Here is a 15,619-nt window from a genome sequence, read left to right as displayed (position 1 = left end):
AAACATGACTATCCTCCTCTTCCTAAAATACAAATGCAGCTATATTCAGTATTCTAATAAATAAAGATCCTTTTATATTGTGTGAGAAAAATAGTACATCTTGTATGCAAAATTTAAAACAATTTTCTTTTATATTGTCATTGCAGTAGAGCCATAACAAGAGATTACAAAATTATGCAGAAAACAAAACTTTGTATTAAGTTTACAGCTTATTTTTTTTCTACCAAATATTAGAGTATAAACCTGAAGAGCAACATTGTAAAGCTATTTTCACATCAGAGAACACTGCCGTACAATAACTTCCTTGAAAGAAAGGATATATATATTTATATACACACACATATACATACACACACCGAGTACATTATTAGGAACACTATGCCCAACGTTGTCTTCTGATGCTGCAGCCCATCCGCCTCAAGGTTTGAAGTGTTGTGCATTCTGAGATGCTATTCTGCTCACTACAATTGTACAGAGTGGTTATCCGAGTTACTGTAGCCTTCTGCCAGCTCAAACCAGTCAGGCCATTTTCTGTTGACCTCTCTCATCCCATTCTGATGGTTGATGTGAATATTAACTGAAGCTTCTGACCTGTATCTGCATGCGTTTATGCATAGCACTGCTGCCACGAGATTGGCTCATTTGATTATGGCATGAATAAGTAGGTGTACGGTGTTTCTAAAAAAAGTGCTCACTGAGTGTATAAGCCTATTATATGGATGGATGTCTAAACAGTAAAATACACATACAAATTCCATGAAAATGCCCATTTTGCTGAGGTATTCCTGAAAATATTTATGTCTAAAGTGAATGTAAACAGTGGGACAAAAAGCGGATTTCAATGGATGAATGAACGTTACATTTGTATAGCGCTTTTCTGTCACTACACTCAATGCGCTTCACACAGTGAACAGGGACTCTCTTCGACCACCACCAACGGCAGCCATAGTGCGCCAATACACTCTAAACATACAGCTGTTCAGCAATCTTGAGCTAATTGCAAATTTCCAGTTAGGAGAGGTTGTTGAAGTTAGCTTATTTTGAAACTGTAACATGGGTGATATTTTAATATTATTTCACATATCATTATTTTTAAACTTTAAATGTTAAATTATCAATGACTAATTTTTATGTGTTTGAGAACTTGACTACAAAATTACTCTAAAAGCACATCACTAAAATTGGCATTTTTCAACAGTGGGCGTCTGTTGTTGACAAAAAGTTGAGAGCTTCTTGAGTCAAAGGAATTCTTATAATGGCATACAACAAAAACCATGGGGAAAAAAAAAAAATCTGAATTCTATCCAAGTAAGAATTAAGCATAATTTCAGTCTATTTTGAGCTGAGTGCACGGAAACGTGGCGACCGCTGCAATTACTGAGAAATCACAGCCCTTTGCTTCTGTACCGAGCACACCATCAAGAACTGACTGCAAGACTTACATAAGTGTTGGGTTAGATGTCAGCAGCACTTTTGAGGTTCCTCGCTGTGCTAAACCTTCTTCCACTTCCATTGTCTCTGCCTTTACATGGCTGTTTAAAATCTACACCTGATATAACTTTAATGCAGAAGCAATTGCCTTTTGAAATGACAAATGATATAAGAGTGTTTAAGAGGGTGGATGTATGGAAATTATCTTTAATACTTTGAAAGATTGTCTTTCTGTCAAAGTAATTGTGAAATTCCATTATAACCTTTTTTTTTGTGTGTCTTATGTTAGACCAGTTACACTGTCCTGATGTTATTTCATGACAGAGAAGTAGTGAGTAGACGTGTAGAATATACTTGCATTTTCAAGAAACCAGCATTTATACTTTAGAACAGATGCAATTTAATTAGATCCCCACATAGTTTAGTTCCAATTTAATAAAAAAAATAATAATAATCCGGAAATGTAAAAGTAATTTACATTACATGTGAGTCATCACATGCAAGCTTAGTGGATGTCTTAAGAGATGAAAGTTTAACACCTTTTAAGGAATAAATGATGACAGAATATTCATACACCAAAGCTTCTTTAAGTTACTGACAGTAATAATGGGAGATCTTGAGGGTCTCTTTTACCTGGTAAGTGTCCCACAGGCGAATCGTACAGCGCAGAGGCAATTCTCTCATCAGCAGGTTGTTCATCCAGCGGAAGGCAAACTGCAAATACTCCACCTCATACTGCTGCATGTGCCGATGTACCGTCTCTGTTTAATACAAAAACAGTCAGAACAATAAATCAACATCCTAATGTTCATTCTGATGCTCTATCACAAATCATCATTGGGTGGTTCTTCAACTATGGCCACTTTCCCATGAGACTTTTTTTTTTGGTAAATGACTAAGTTGAGTCATGAAACTAAATGGTGCAAGCTGATAGGTTCTTTGAACATGTAATTTGTTAGCCAATTAACTAGTTTACTCACTCTTTGTCTAATATTTAAATAGACTCCATTGATTGCAAGTAAGCCAGTTTCACTGCAGCGCACCATAAGAGTTTTCTGACTGAAACCCTCCTCCACCTTAGCACCACAGGTCACCACAGGTCACCACAGGCCACCACAGGCCACAGTTCGCCAATACCAAACATTATAACTTGTCATATCCATTAGAAAACATAAAACAAATATTCAGTTGTCTTGACTGCACAAACGTTTTTTTTTTTTTGTCACATTGAGGTCAAATTAAAAACGTCTTGAAAACTTTTTAAAATGTCCTCATTTATTGATTTATTGATGCTACTTCTTAACTGAATTTCAGGCAAAGATGTTATTGTTGTAGCGTTGTCCCAGACCTTCAATCTAAAACTAAATGAAATTCCTAAATATGTTTACTATTACTCATTATAATAATCTATAATAATAATAAACGTTTCAATATTCTTTGTATGAAAATTGTCGGAAAGTTTACAATTGAAAATTACGAATGACCCTCTCTTATGCCGCCATTTCCACCATGACCAACAATTAAGCCATAACAAAGTTTTATCAAAAGTAAGTCTACTTTGTGTCAAAAGTTTTCAAGCTGTAATTTTGTCACATTTTATAAAAATATTTCATTGTATTTAGGATACATAAAACAATTGCCATAAACAATCTTAGCAAGGCAAAGGATTCGGCCATTTAATTCCAGAAATGTTTAAAAGGTTATTTCCATCACAGAATGTTATCAGAAACAATACATGATTTGAGATGTGATAGAAATGACATTTACGATTACAATTACATCAGACTTTTCAGACTTAAAAGAGAAATTACATTTCAGATTGTTGGTAGGACCTCGGAGGTCTCGGAATAGACTATTTTCATATGCTTTTATGATGCATTTTGTCCCTTTAGGAGTTAGACAACTCTTGGATTTCATCAACATTTACAGTTTATAGTATGTAAAGCAGCATGGTCATTCTTTAAAACGTCTCCTTTTGTGTTCCACAGAAAAAAGAAAAGTAATATAGATTTGGAATGACATATTATAAAAAAAATTTTTTATTTAAAAGTCCACAGGGAAGAAATTTGCCATAGTTGACGAAACGCTCCATTACAGGCCTTTCAATAAAATTGGAACCAAACAACAAACGTCAGACGTTCCATAGACGCAAGAGAATAATAGCCGTTATTCTGTCTATCACACATATACAGCAGACATAGTTCAGCGATGACAGCCAGCCGGGCGAAAGACATAACACCCTAATAAAGCCATAAAGCAAGTCTCTGTCCACGCCATCATGTGCTCATGCTGTCATGTAAGCATGAGGTAATTACGCAGCTGTCAGCGCAACGTCTGAGCACATTATGTTTGAGAGGAAACAGCAGCTTTATTTATGGAGCGTCTCTTTAATCAGCTCGGACGCACTACTGATGGGCAGAGCGTGTGACATGCATGACTGCATGTCCCTGCAGAAATACATGCGTCTTCATTCGCCTGCTGACAAAGATGACATTCTTTAACCTTCACATGCAAAATGGCATTTAGTTGTGGGTTTTGTTTTTGTATATAGATGTAATAAATAAAATATTCACGATATGTTCACGCTAATTCTTTCAGGCAATTAAAAAAAAAAGCAACAATGTGAATGACGAATTTATTTTAATGCATTAGATATTTTTTTGATCATCTATTTTCCTAAAGGACGCATCATTTGCCTAGTTAAGCAATCATTAATCTTGGGATTCATAACTGGTGTAAGCTGATAGGTTCAATGAACATTTTCAATTTCTCAACCAATCAACTGGTTTACTCACTCTTTATTTAAATTGACTCAATTGTTTGCAAGTAAGCCACTGCAGTGCACTACAATAGTTTTCTGACTGGAACCCTCCTCCACCTCAGCACCACTTGTCTAGAGCTGCATCACTGGGATTGTATGTATGTATGTAAAATTGAACAGCAGCAGCGTAAGCAGATCTAGTTCGCCAATACCAAACATTATAACTTGTCATATTCATTATAAAACTATACAAACTATTCAGAGTTGTCATGACTGAACTAACTTGTTAACCTTTTAAAATGCCTCATTTATTGATGCTACTTCAACAGACTTTCAGGCATTAATGTTATTGTTTTAGCCTTGTAACAGACCTTCAATCTAAAACTAAATGTAATTCCATTATACACATATTAATATTTGAATATTAATCAATAGTAATACTTTATTTGATCATCTAGTTTCCAAAAGGCCACATCATTAGACTAGTTTTGCCATCCATTTTTTATTGTGACTCGTGATTTGATTCATTTCCAGGAATCAGTTCAAACTTTCCATTTCAATGAACTGATTAATAACTCTGATTCAACAATGATTATTTATTTATTTGTTAGTTTTAGTAATTTCTTTACATTCTAAGATTTTCACTGCAGTTCCATTGGGATTTTTTTTCTCAAGTGTTTAATGAAAAATATATTGGTAACTATATCTTATTATTACCATGTACTGTATTGTTATATTTTTCCATAAAGAAGTGATTAACCATTTTTTCTTGTTAACTTGTTAAAACAAATATGCCTTGACTATCTTTTAACAAAATCTATAACACATTTGTCTTCTTGCAGCAAATATTTTGAATTTACTTAGCAACAATGAGTCTTTAAATACGTTTAAGCATTTTAGAGCAAATACTGTACATACATATCTTCAGGCAATATCACATTTTATCAAAAAGGATTTTTTTTTAAATCCCAATTTTACGCATGTTGCCAAGACCTATAATCCATTTCTTAGCTCAATCGCTCAGCCAGATGCAAGCACACGAAAACACACACGTTGATGATCAGCTTTGTCAAAACTCACGCCTGTCTTGACAGTGTCATTCTCACATCGAAATTTACTGAATAAACAACTTATCCTTATTAACACTGAATACATTTCACTGGCAAAACACACACTGACAAAAGAAACACCCATTTCACTTAATGGTGTAAATCCAAAACATTCTACTTTTAACCTGATTAAAGGTTTTTATGAATTATGAAGATTATGAAAAGGAAATTATATTATCAATATAATTATACATATTTTGTTTGCTCAGCAACAATAACATATGAAAAAAATCACTACTCAGAAATGTACATTTATCACAATTTTAGATTTACTTAATACCCATTAATGTATACAACACAAAATATCAATTAGAAGGTGAACTAAGAGTGATACATGAAGTTTATGAATGATTTTATTTAACATTTAGTGTATTGAACTTAAAAACAAAACTAAATGATCATGGTGTGTGGAATAATCCACAAGCCCTTGCACTTAAATACAGTAATTTAAGCATGTTTGTTTTGTCAATAGGAACTCATTTAATTGGTTGTTATTAAGAATTCAAAGAGATTTTTAGCTCTTTTTAGGATTATTGATGTGTTTTACTGTAAATAGCTGTTTTGTGTAAAGTCACCATTAGGGTGATTAGTGTTCCCTTAGCTGAAGATGCATTCTGGTCAATCCATATCATTTTTCTTTGCTCAAGTGCAGCTACATCGGCACTTCTTTGGGGAATCAAGTTTAATGAGTTACCTTGGACATTATTTTCTTCTGAGCTAATTCAATTAAGTAGAAACATTAATATAAATGTTCATTTTAAACAACGTGCTATTAGTTGTTAAATCTCATTCGTGACAAACCTTTTTAAGTAAAAAGTTAAATGACCGGATCTATCTAAAAAAAATTCTAGTTTCTAGTTTCTGCAAAAATGCTACATATATATTTAAGTATCCTTTTTTTTTTTTGTCAGTGTTTTACATAACTCTAAAAAATAAAAAGTACAAATCTGCCTGAGTAAGCCTTTAGGATTGTCTATAAGCAGAAAGCATCTGGTTGCGTACTATTTCTACCTTCAATGCAGCACAACAGACACCGGGCGTAACTGGGGAGGGGGAGGGTGGCGAGAAGGAGGGGTCAGAGGTCACAGAAAGACAAGTGAGCTGTTTGCCATGATTCTGCTGAGCAGTGGACTTCTGCTCGGCTTCTGCCCCCACCCATCTATCCCATAATTACATCTGCACTGACCCTCCATCTCACCCTCGCTGCATTTCCAACCCAAACCCGCCCAGACACCTACAGAGACCTTCTGCGGCTGGAAGCCACTCGTTTAAAAGAGAACTTTTCATGAGTAAAATGTGTGTGCCATATATATTGAGGTTATATTTCTGTATTGGGTACATGACGAGTGTTCATTTTGGCCCCTGACTATGAGTGACTCTAGCAAACAACCACTCAAATAATCCAGAGCACTGTTTTTCATGCATTCATGGTTTCGTACTCTGAATATGTACGTGCGTAGCACTGTGCATGGATTGTTTACTCACTGTTTTAATGTGAATGTAAAATGATAGCTGAATATAAGTGCAGATCCACATTTGTGACAGTTGACATGCCCCATGTCACTTTCTAAGGATTGTACAGATGACATTTATCATCCTAGCAAAAAAAAAAAAAAAGTACACTTCCTGTACTTTTTTAAAAGCCACAAGACAAGAGTCCCTAGAGTCCAACAGGATCAACATTTAGAGGCGGATTCATGTAAACTTAATCTGACATTATTTCACAGCTGAATCTATAGTCAGTAGGTTGATTCATGCAAAGCGAATGGAAAACAGGCCACCACACTGCACTTATTTATCAATGATCAAGGTAGCACATAAATATATGCATACGGTGTTCCAAAAGCTGTTTCTTTTGCATTGAACCTTACTTTACATAAGCTAAATTCAGACTGGAGTTGACTGTGAACCGATCTGTTTTTGAAAGACAAAAATAACACTAAATCTAACTAATTCAACTACGATCTGGGGCACTTTTATATGGAAATAAATTGGATATGTATCCGATTTTTGCAAACACGACTTTAGTGTGAACAATCAGGTTGAAATTTGATTTCTCCATTAATCTAACTTGACACTCGCCATAATTTCGCACTTAATATAATTTGAAGACGACAATGAACACAGTGGCGAGTGGTGCGATGGTGAGGTTATGCCTTATGAATACATTTATGATTTTTTAAATCTAATCTATTAAAATTAAAAACCTTTTCACCATGTTTTGTATCTCCATTCTCATAAGTGCGCAAAAACGCACACCCATTCTTTCAGCCGTTGTAGTTCCAGAAGCATTTTCATGTTAATTTTTGTTTTTCCATTGGCAGTTCCAAGCCATGAGTCAAACCAACCAGCTCTGAAGTGAATCACAACATTACAAACTTTGATTTAAACAATGCAAAAACAAAAAGTGTTTGAAAATAGGACAAAAAGACAAAGGTACAAGACTGTGTCCTTACCCTCTTTCATGAGGGAATGAACTACAATCCCATAATCCACTGTGAATGACCTAACTCAATACAACTCAACAGTCTTGTTCCGGAAGTAAAAATCCCATAAACCAATTAATTATTACATTTAACTTATAAACCTTTAAAGACAGACCCACAGTGAGCTTTGAGGTTGTTCATTGATGTAAATGCTTCTGTTGAAGCCATCAGTCCAAGTTATTTCAACTTCATAGCGTTATATATTTCCATCGATTTATGTCAGATTACATCATTTGAAATGACTCATGGGATTGTAGTTCACGACCCCCGAGAAAGAGAGTAAGTACAGACTTGACCTTTTGTCTTTTTGTCCGATTTTCAAATACTTTTTTGCTTTAAATCAAAGTTTGTGATGCTGTGATTCACTTGGAGCTGGTTGGTTCGGTTCATGGCTTACAACCCTTTTATGAAAGATTTTATTAAAAGTCTTTGGAGAAATTATTGGAAAAAATACTTCAGGAACCCAGACGGCTGAAAAAGTGGGCAAGCACTGTTGCTCTCTATTAAGAAAAAAGTAAAAATATTAAACTACTGATTTGAATTTGATGACTATAACATTAGAAAAAATACAGTTATACATTTAATGTGAAATATTTAGATATCTTATACAAATATATAAGTAAATTGAGAGTGTTGGGAGACCTCATTGAAGAGGAGGTCGCTGCAGAGCCTAACTCTTCTGGTGCACATTGTTGGACGTGATTATCTTATTGATAAATATTTCCTTTTAAATAATGTAGACTGTGACTTTAATAGAAGCATTTACCACAAACAAACAACATTAAAAAATAAATTCAACTAAAAAAATGAATCATTCTTAAACTTCTAGAACCAGACTGTTCTAATAAGGAGTCAATGAAATTAAAATGAGAGTTTTAGGGTGTGTTCATACTTGGCAGGTTTGGTTAGTTTAAAACGAACTCTGGTGCGATTGCTCTGTTAGTGCGGTTCATTTGAACAAGTGTGAATGCTGTCACCCGAACCTTGGTGCGCACTAAACAAGAGAACCGAGGCTGCCTGAAAAGTGGGTCTTGGTCTGCTTCCAAATGAACTCTGGTACGATTGATATATGAACGCAACACGGACCAAAGATGTCTAAACGGACCAAAAACAAGAAGAAATTTGCCTAAAACTGACCTCAACCGCCCGTCAGCTGTCCTTGCAGTATATCTTCATTTGTGTGTACAACGGAGGAATTCCTGGCACTGTTTTGACTCCTTTACACAATTTATTAACTCTTCATTTGTTCTCAGCTGGTAAAAATAAAACCATATATGCATATATACATCCAACGAACGCATTTTTACAGCATTATTTTTGATGTTCGGTAAGTTCCGTCCAAAAATATACGTCATAAAAGCTGTCCAATCTGGTCATGACTTTTCCCTGATGCCTTTGGTTTTGTATCGTTAGGTTCCAGTGTGAAAGCTAAACGAACCAGGACTAAATGTATCATTTAAATTTTTGGTCCGGACCAAGAGAACCGAACTACAAGTGTGAACACACCCTTAATTTGTCTATTAGCAGTGAGGCCATCTATATTCTATATGCATAGTAATTCTTAAATATAAATAAATGAATCACATGTACAGAAAGAAAAATATTGATGACTCATCTTGCGGTCTTGAATGAGACTGTCCCTCCCCCTGATAGCACCAGTCACCATACAGCAACAGCAAGTAGCAAATCATAGTTTACGGCTGTGATGCAATTAAAGATTATTGCTATTTTTTTAATTATTCAATGTCACAACAAAATGTCCTGTTTCAACAAAAGAAATGTCACCACAGCAAAGAAAACAACACACATCAAGTCTTTCCTTGGGGTCGTCAATATACACACAATTTTACACAATTGTACATTTGTGATTTTTTTATTTAATAATAATTCAATGATTTTGCTTATACTGCAACTACCATATGTAGTATGTGGAAAACACAGAATCATATTAATGGTATTAGCAAAAAAAACAAAACAAAGAATGTCATGGAATATTTGGATGAAAATTTATGTTTGAATGTACAATTAATTGTGATATATCCTGGTGTGATAATTAAACTAAAAAGTCTCTTATCACGTGCAGTCTTGGGTGTGTGAAAAGACAGAGACGGTGAGCACTCTGAAGTGTGCAGCACATTCAGACTATATATTTATTTCATTAAATCACAGCTTTACAGGGATTAATAATCACACTAGGCCATGGAGGAAACTGCTTATCTGGAGGTGAGAAACTTTAATCAAAAACACAGAAACGCAAAAATGAACGCATGTGTTTTTGCTTAAATATTACACTGATTGGGCACATAAAATGTCCTGGAGATGTCCTGGAAATTTGTGCCTTGAAAAGAGTGGAAACCCTGCATGCCATCCAGCACAACTAAAACAAATGACCAATTTCAAAGGAGAATTTATGCTTGAAAAATCTGCCTAGAGAAATCTAAAGCATCAAGACGTCCATGGGGAAAAATGAAATCAAAGAGCTTTGTTTCATACCAGTTTGAGCTATTCTGCAGGGGTCAGAAAGATAAAACTGATGTTAAAAACAGCACTGGTAAAGAAAAATACAACAAAGTAAAGCAACATTTAAAAGTTGCCAGTCTTTTTTTTTCTTCATTTGATATGGTCTCATGTTCCGCACTGAAATGTTAATGTGTGCGTTCTAACCATATATGATTTGTGTGCAAAACCTCACATTGTGTCCTAATTTACATAAATAAATTCACCTTGAGCAATTTGCATGCTGATGAACCTCAATACATTCATACAAAACAGACAAGATAACAGGATACACTGTTCACGTTCTGGGGCGTTTCTGAGGAACGGAATTGTTTTAGCATTAAACAACTCTTATGGGCTATCGTCTAATACGACTGCTAATTACTACAAGCTCTCCAACAAACTGAAAGTGTACAGTGACAATGCAATGTTTGAGTTCCTAATGAGAGTGGAGTATGAGCGAGCGAGAAAGCAAGAGAGAGAGAGCCTGGAAGTGAGAGATTTGATCCACACCTTCAACAGTCAAAGGTGACAAAAGTCATTTGGCGAGTCATCAGAACTAAAAATAACCATTTTACTTATGTATAAGTAACATGTTGCAGTCCATATCTTACTTTGGTGGGAGGACAATAGAGATCAACAGTCTGGTCGTCGAACTAACAATACATTTTCCTTAAGCTTATTGATATTTAACTGACAAAAATAACCTAAAGGGTATATGCTTCTGCTGAATACATCAGTCCATGTTTTTCAACTTCATTTTATAGAAATCAAGGAAAAGCATGATTCCTTGTGTACAACTACACTTGCCATTAATCCTAAAGAGAAAGATCTACTGATCATACAATTTCAGCAAAGTGCGCCAAAAGAGCTTTGCAGTGATCGCGCACTCCCATGATGCAATTGAGTCAAACTCCCTACAATCTTAAACTACTTATGTACTTGTATATACAGTATCTAAATATTTCGCATGTATTGTTTCTATACTATAATCAACTTTAAATTAATAGTAATAATAACAATAAAAAAAAAAACATAATCTCATAGACTTGCATTAGAAGGGGGGACCCAAGACATATCTAGGTATCAGAATGTCATTGAAACATCATTGGGAAATCATGGAAATGTGCTCAGGTCAACTCCAACATCATAAGCATCATTGGCGATTAAATAAATGGAAATTACACATGCAATCAAGATCACATTTTCTTCATAAAATGTACAGAGCTATTTAGCGGTTGTGTTGGTACTTTGGTGGTAACATTCCAAAATAGTTTAGTAATAAGGTATTAACAGCCCATAATAACCAGTTAAAACAAACAAATGTGATCGAATGAAGCCATTAAACACATCTACAAGGAACAATGGTCGAGATTAAGCCCAAACAGATGGAAAATGTAAAGCATCTCGCCAACAGACTGTGTAAAATGTGTTCATATGGATTGGTTGTCATTACGGATACAAAATTTCAGTAGTCAATACCAGTGAAATATCCCAATTCTCTATACCAATTTCGATACTACAGAAAACATATACTAATATGGTAATGTGCTATTGAACACACTTCTTTAGCCTTTAAACTTACATTTCAATGCAAATAATAAGATAAAAGAAATGCATGAAAGTGTTTCTCAATTAAGTGTGCATTGCTTAAGTGTTTACTGAAGAAACACTGGTTTCGTGACATCTTTTTTAATTAGGTATCGACAAGGTGCCGAAGTACCAGTACTATTCACCACTGCCACTTCATTGCTCAACAGACATCTGGGATTGAATAGAATAAATGGAAAAAACTGAATGCTGCAATCATCAGTTTCCACCATTAGGTAATCGTGGCAGCCAATGTCATAATCTTTATTAATTTCTCGATTAATTGTGCAGCCCAAGTAAAGATATTAGAGATTTTTACTTATTATCCCTTCTTTTCTTTCCAAACCCTCTCTTTTTTCTGTATAAGGTGACTTTCTGCATACCTTCCACTCTCGTTCATCTAGCAGTCTGCTCTGTGTATTAATTTTAATAGTGAGCCCACTCTTATTTCCATGTCAGTTTCAAGGCATTGAAAAATGAAGGTGCTACTGGAAAACAATGAATCTTTAGCTGATCAGGAGTGCAGAACATGGTAATTGATTACAGAACTCTTGCATGGGCAACGTCAGCACCTTCTTAGTCTTGCAGTCAGTCTTGTGTATTGGCATAAAGTCTAGCACAGTTTCCAACGTATTCTGTCCAAAAACCGCCTACTTTAGTCAGGAAGAGATCGTTGAACCGACATGTAAAGCAACCAACCACAACTAGTCTTTTAACGTGACTAGACCCATGAATCTGTTGGAGGCCGACAAACAACAAAGTGGCAGCTCAATCAAATGCTGTTAAACATCTAATTTTGGCTTTCACAAGAGGCTGGAAATGACATAAGTGGAAATGACAAAAAAAATTGAATTCTTGGGTAAATTATTCATTTAAAATTAATCATAAAATGATTCAATAATAATACAATAATAATAATAATAATAAAAACATTTCTTAAAAAACCTCTAGCCCTATCTTGACAATCAATATGAAGTTTTCTCCAAGCTCTGTGTGAGCTGTGGGCAAATATTTAAAGAACGGAAGATAAGGCGTTTCAACACAACTTGTAATTATGGGTACAGGAAGTGGAAATGGCCATATCGTGAAGGTGGTTATAGTGTGAAAACCCTATAAAAGCACCAACAGCTCTTTTGAAAAGCAGATAATTAATGGCTAGGATCGCTCTGCGGTGAGGAAATTGACAGGCCGCTTAGGGCTTTATGGTGACGGAAAAGAGAAAGAAATCAATGTAGCCCTTTGAAAGCCTGATCTGGCACAATGACTTCACAAAACCAGTGATTTGATATTTTTTTCACTCAGAGCAAGAAATAGTGAAGAAAGTACGGAAGAAAGCAAGACTAATTCATGGTTCTTTTACATGCACACCAATATGCTGCTAAAAACTAAAATCAGCTTATTCAAAGAATCTGAAAGTATGAGATTAAAAATCATCAGGCATGTGCACAACACGTGCATTGTACAATTGATAAGCCAGTAAGAATGCTGGTAATTATGTTTAAGTGCAATACAAAATCAGATTAGTAGGCAAAAACCTTTGTGTGCCGATAATTTTTTGCTTAAACCATTTATGTCTTTACCATGTTAAAGGAAAACCCTTTATGGTGTTTACAGTGCATGACTTTGCATGTTGTCAGATTATTAAGCATACTCGGTGTAAGATTGTGCATGTAAACAAGCTCACTGATTTCTGTCCAAAAACACAGACCATATAGAATTTCTTTATTTCCGATTTGGACCACTTTCACATGTGGTTCAAAAACTGATGCGTATCAAAAATCTGGCCATCTGACATACTGTACATCTATACAGAACATACATCTACATGAATTCTCCTCTTTTTTTCATAATTCTTCGTCATTCATATCCTAAGCAACAGATTGCTAGTTTATTGACATCTGCATTGTTATTCTTAAGATAAGATATGTCAAGCAGTTGTGAAATGTCAACAACGCATTTTAAAACAATCTTTTTACAGCAAGAACCACTCAATCACTCACAAGAAATTTTGCGATAAACTGATGGATGTTGTGGCAGGTTGTGATTCTACACACCCGGTCCCTTATCAGGCTAATCAAGCCTTCGAGGGGGATAAAGGCCGACTGTGGAGGATGGTGCGGGAGAGAGAGTTCGTTTACGGACATGTCCGTCATGTGTGTGTGTTTGTCTTTTGTTTAAGTTTATTATTAAAATATTATTTACATTGCCAAGCCGGTTCTCGCTGCCTCCTTTCCATTAAACTCCCTTTACAGACGGTTTTGTGAACTCACATTTTAACAATGTGAACATTAAAAAGGGGCCAGCTAAGATTTTAGCAACAAACGTGATACAAATGTGCTAAATTTTCTTTGTCGCTTTTGGCCTACCAAATGTACGCATGCTGACTCCGTTTGGGTGGAGTAAAGTTTACGAATTTTCCCTGAACCATTAGCTGCGCTAGTCAGAATGCATAACATGTGTTAGGAATACACTATTTTTGTAAATGCGCTACCCAACAGATCTCCGACTGAAGAGAGCAATATTTCAGCAAAACAGTCTGTCATATGACCCTCACTTCAAAATCGAGTTGTTGTTTGGAGTCGGCTATTGAGATGCCATCTTTATGCAATATCCTAAACTGACAAAAATTTTGAATAATCTCTAAAGCGTGAAGAATTCACAACACAGTAACTTCTAAAAAGTAGCCAAAAAGTATGTATGTTAATTACTGTATATGCTTTCCTCAGGTTTTCAGGACAGGTTTTTCATGTTGTTTCTGCATGTTTTTTCATGCATCGACAATATTTCCTAAGAGAACTTTCAGGCTGCCAATGCAAATTTTATGATATTCATCTTGTGTTTGTTCTATTTATATGTGCTAAACACGTTTCTTATCTGAAACGTGCATTTGCGTGACTTGGGCTTGATGTTTGTGTGAGAGTGTCGTAAGTCATCACAGACCACATGCACAAGTGATCCATCGACCTACCCATGCTTGTGGCATTGCATTGTAAAAATAAATAAGTGCATAAAGGGCAAATTATTCTGGATCTCGAATACTTACGGACAAATATGGACAAAGTTTCCCTGCTGTGTAATACACAATCTGTTCGAATTCACATTATGGAACTAACTGGCCTTGTTTTGCCTTCAGATGTTCCTAAAGATTAATCATTAAGAGATTGTTGAAAGGAAAACTATTTTTATTATGGAGTCGGAAACAAACATTTTCACTAGCACAGTCCAATCTCAGTAAAATGCTCTGCTCTGCTGTTTTATTCAGAAAGTTCCAGATGCTTAGATGATGAAACAATAACTTGTGTCCATGAAATGCAATTAAGTAGTCATGTTATATATTAATGAACTATTTGCAATGTAATTATTAGGGGTGTGGCGATTCACTCGCTTTCTCGATTCATCGATTACTAATCCTGCAGATTCATATGCATCGATCTTACAATTTGATTTTTGAATCGAGAACTGTTAGTGTGGGTAAATAATCTATTTAAACTGTTAAAAAAAAATCTAATGAATTCAGCAAATTGGTATATAATATTTTAGAATATATAAATATTAAATGAGTTACATGTGCAATTTAAATGAGATGGGCTTCATTCTCTTGGGCATCCTGGAGCGTTCGCCCTCACAGCTTTGCACTTTTCCATCACCCTTCAGGGGATCGCGCCTGCTCTCTGTTCCATTTGAAACTCTCACTGAAACTTTTTCTGAGCAGCTTTCCAAGTCTTTCAAGCACCTTATGTCTGACA

At 35.2% G+C, this 15,619-nt stretch overlaps 1 protein-coding gene across 3 annotated transcripts in view; it reads right to left on the bottom strand.

Annotated features, from left to right (window-relative positions):
* tbc1d22a (TBC1 domain family, member 22a) overlaps positions 1–15,619 on the bottom strand; it is a 180,446-nt gene that overhangs the window by 54,390 nt on the left and 110,437 nt on the right. For all 3 annotated transcript variants that reach the window (XM_052120295.1, XM_052120297.1, XM_052120296.1), the window contains one exon: positions 2,065–2,192. In XM_052120295.1, the coding sequence (XP_051976255.1) occupies positions 2,065–2,192 (128 nt within the window). The remainder of the gene's footprint in view (positions 1–2,064; positions 2,193–15,619) is intronic.

The sequence above is a fragment of the Xyrauchen texanus genome, chromosome 47 (genome assembly GCF_025860055.1).
Source record: "Xyrauchen texanus isolate HMW12.3.18 chromosome 47, RBS_HiC_50CHRs, whole genome shotgun sequence".
Taxonomy (NCBI): domain Eukaryota; kingdom Metazoa; phylum Chordata; class Actinopteri; order Cypriniformes; family Catostomidae; genus Xyrauchen; species Xyrauchen texanus.
This window is presented reverse-complemented; position numbering and strand designations above follow the sequence as displayed.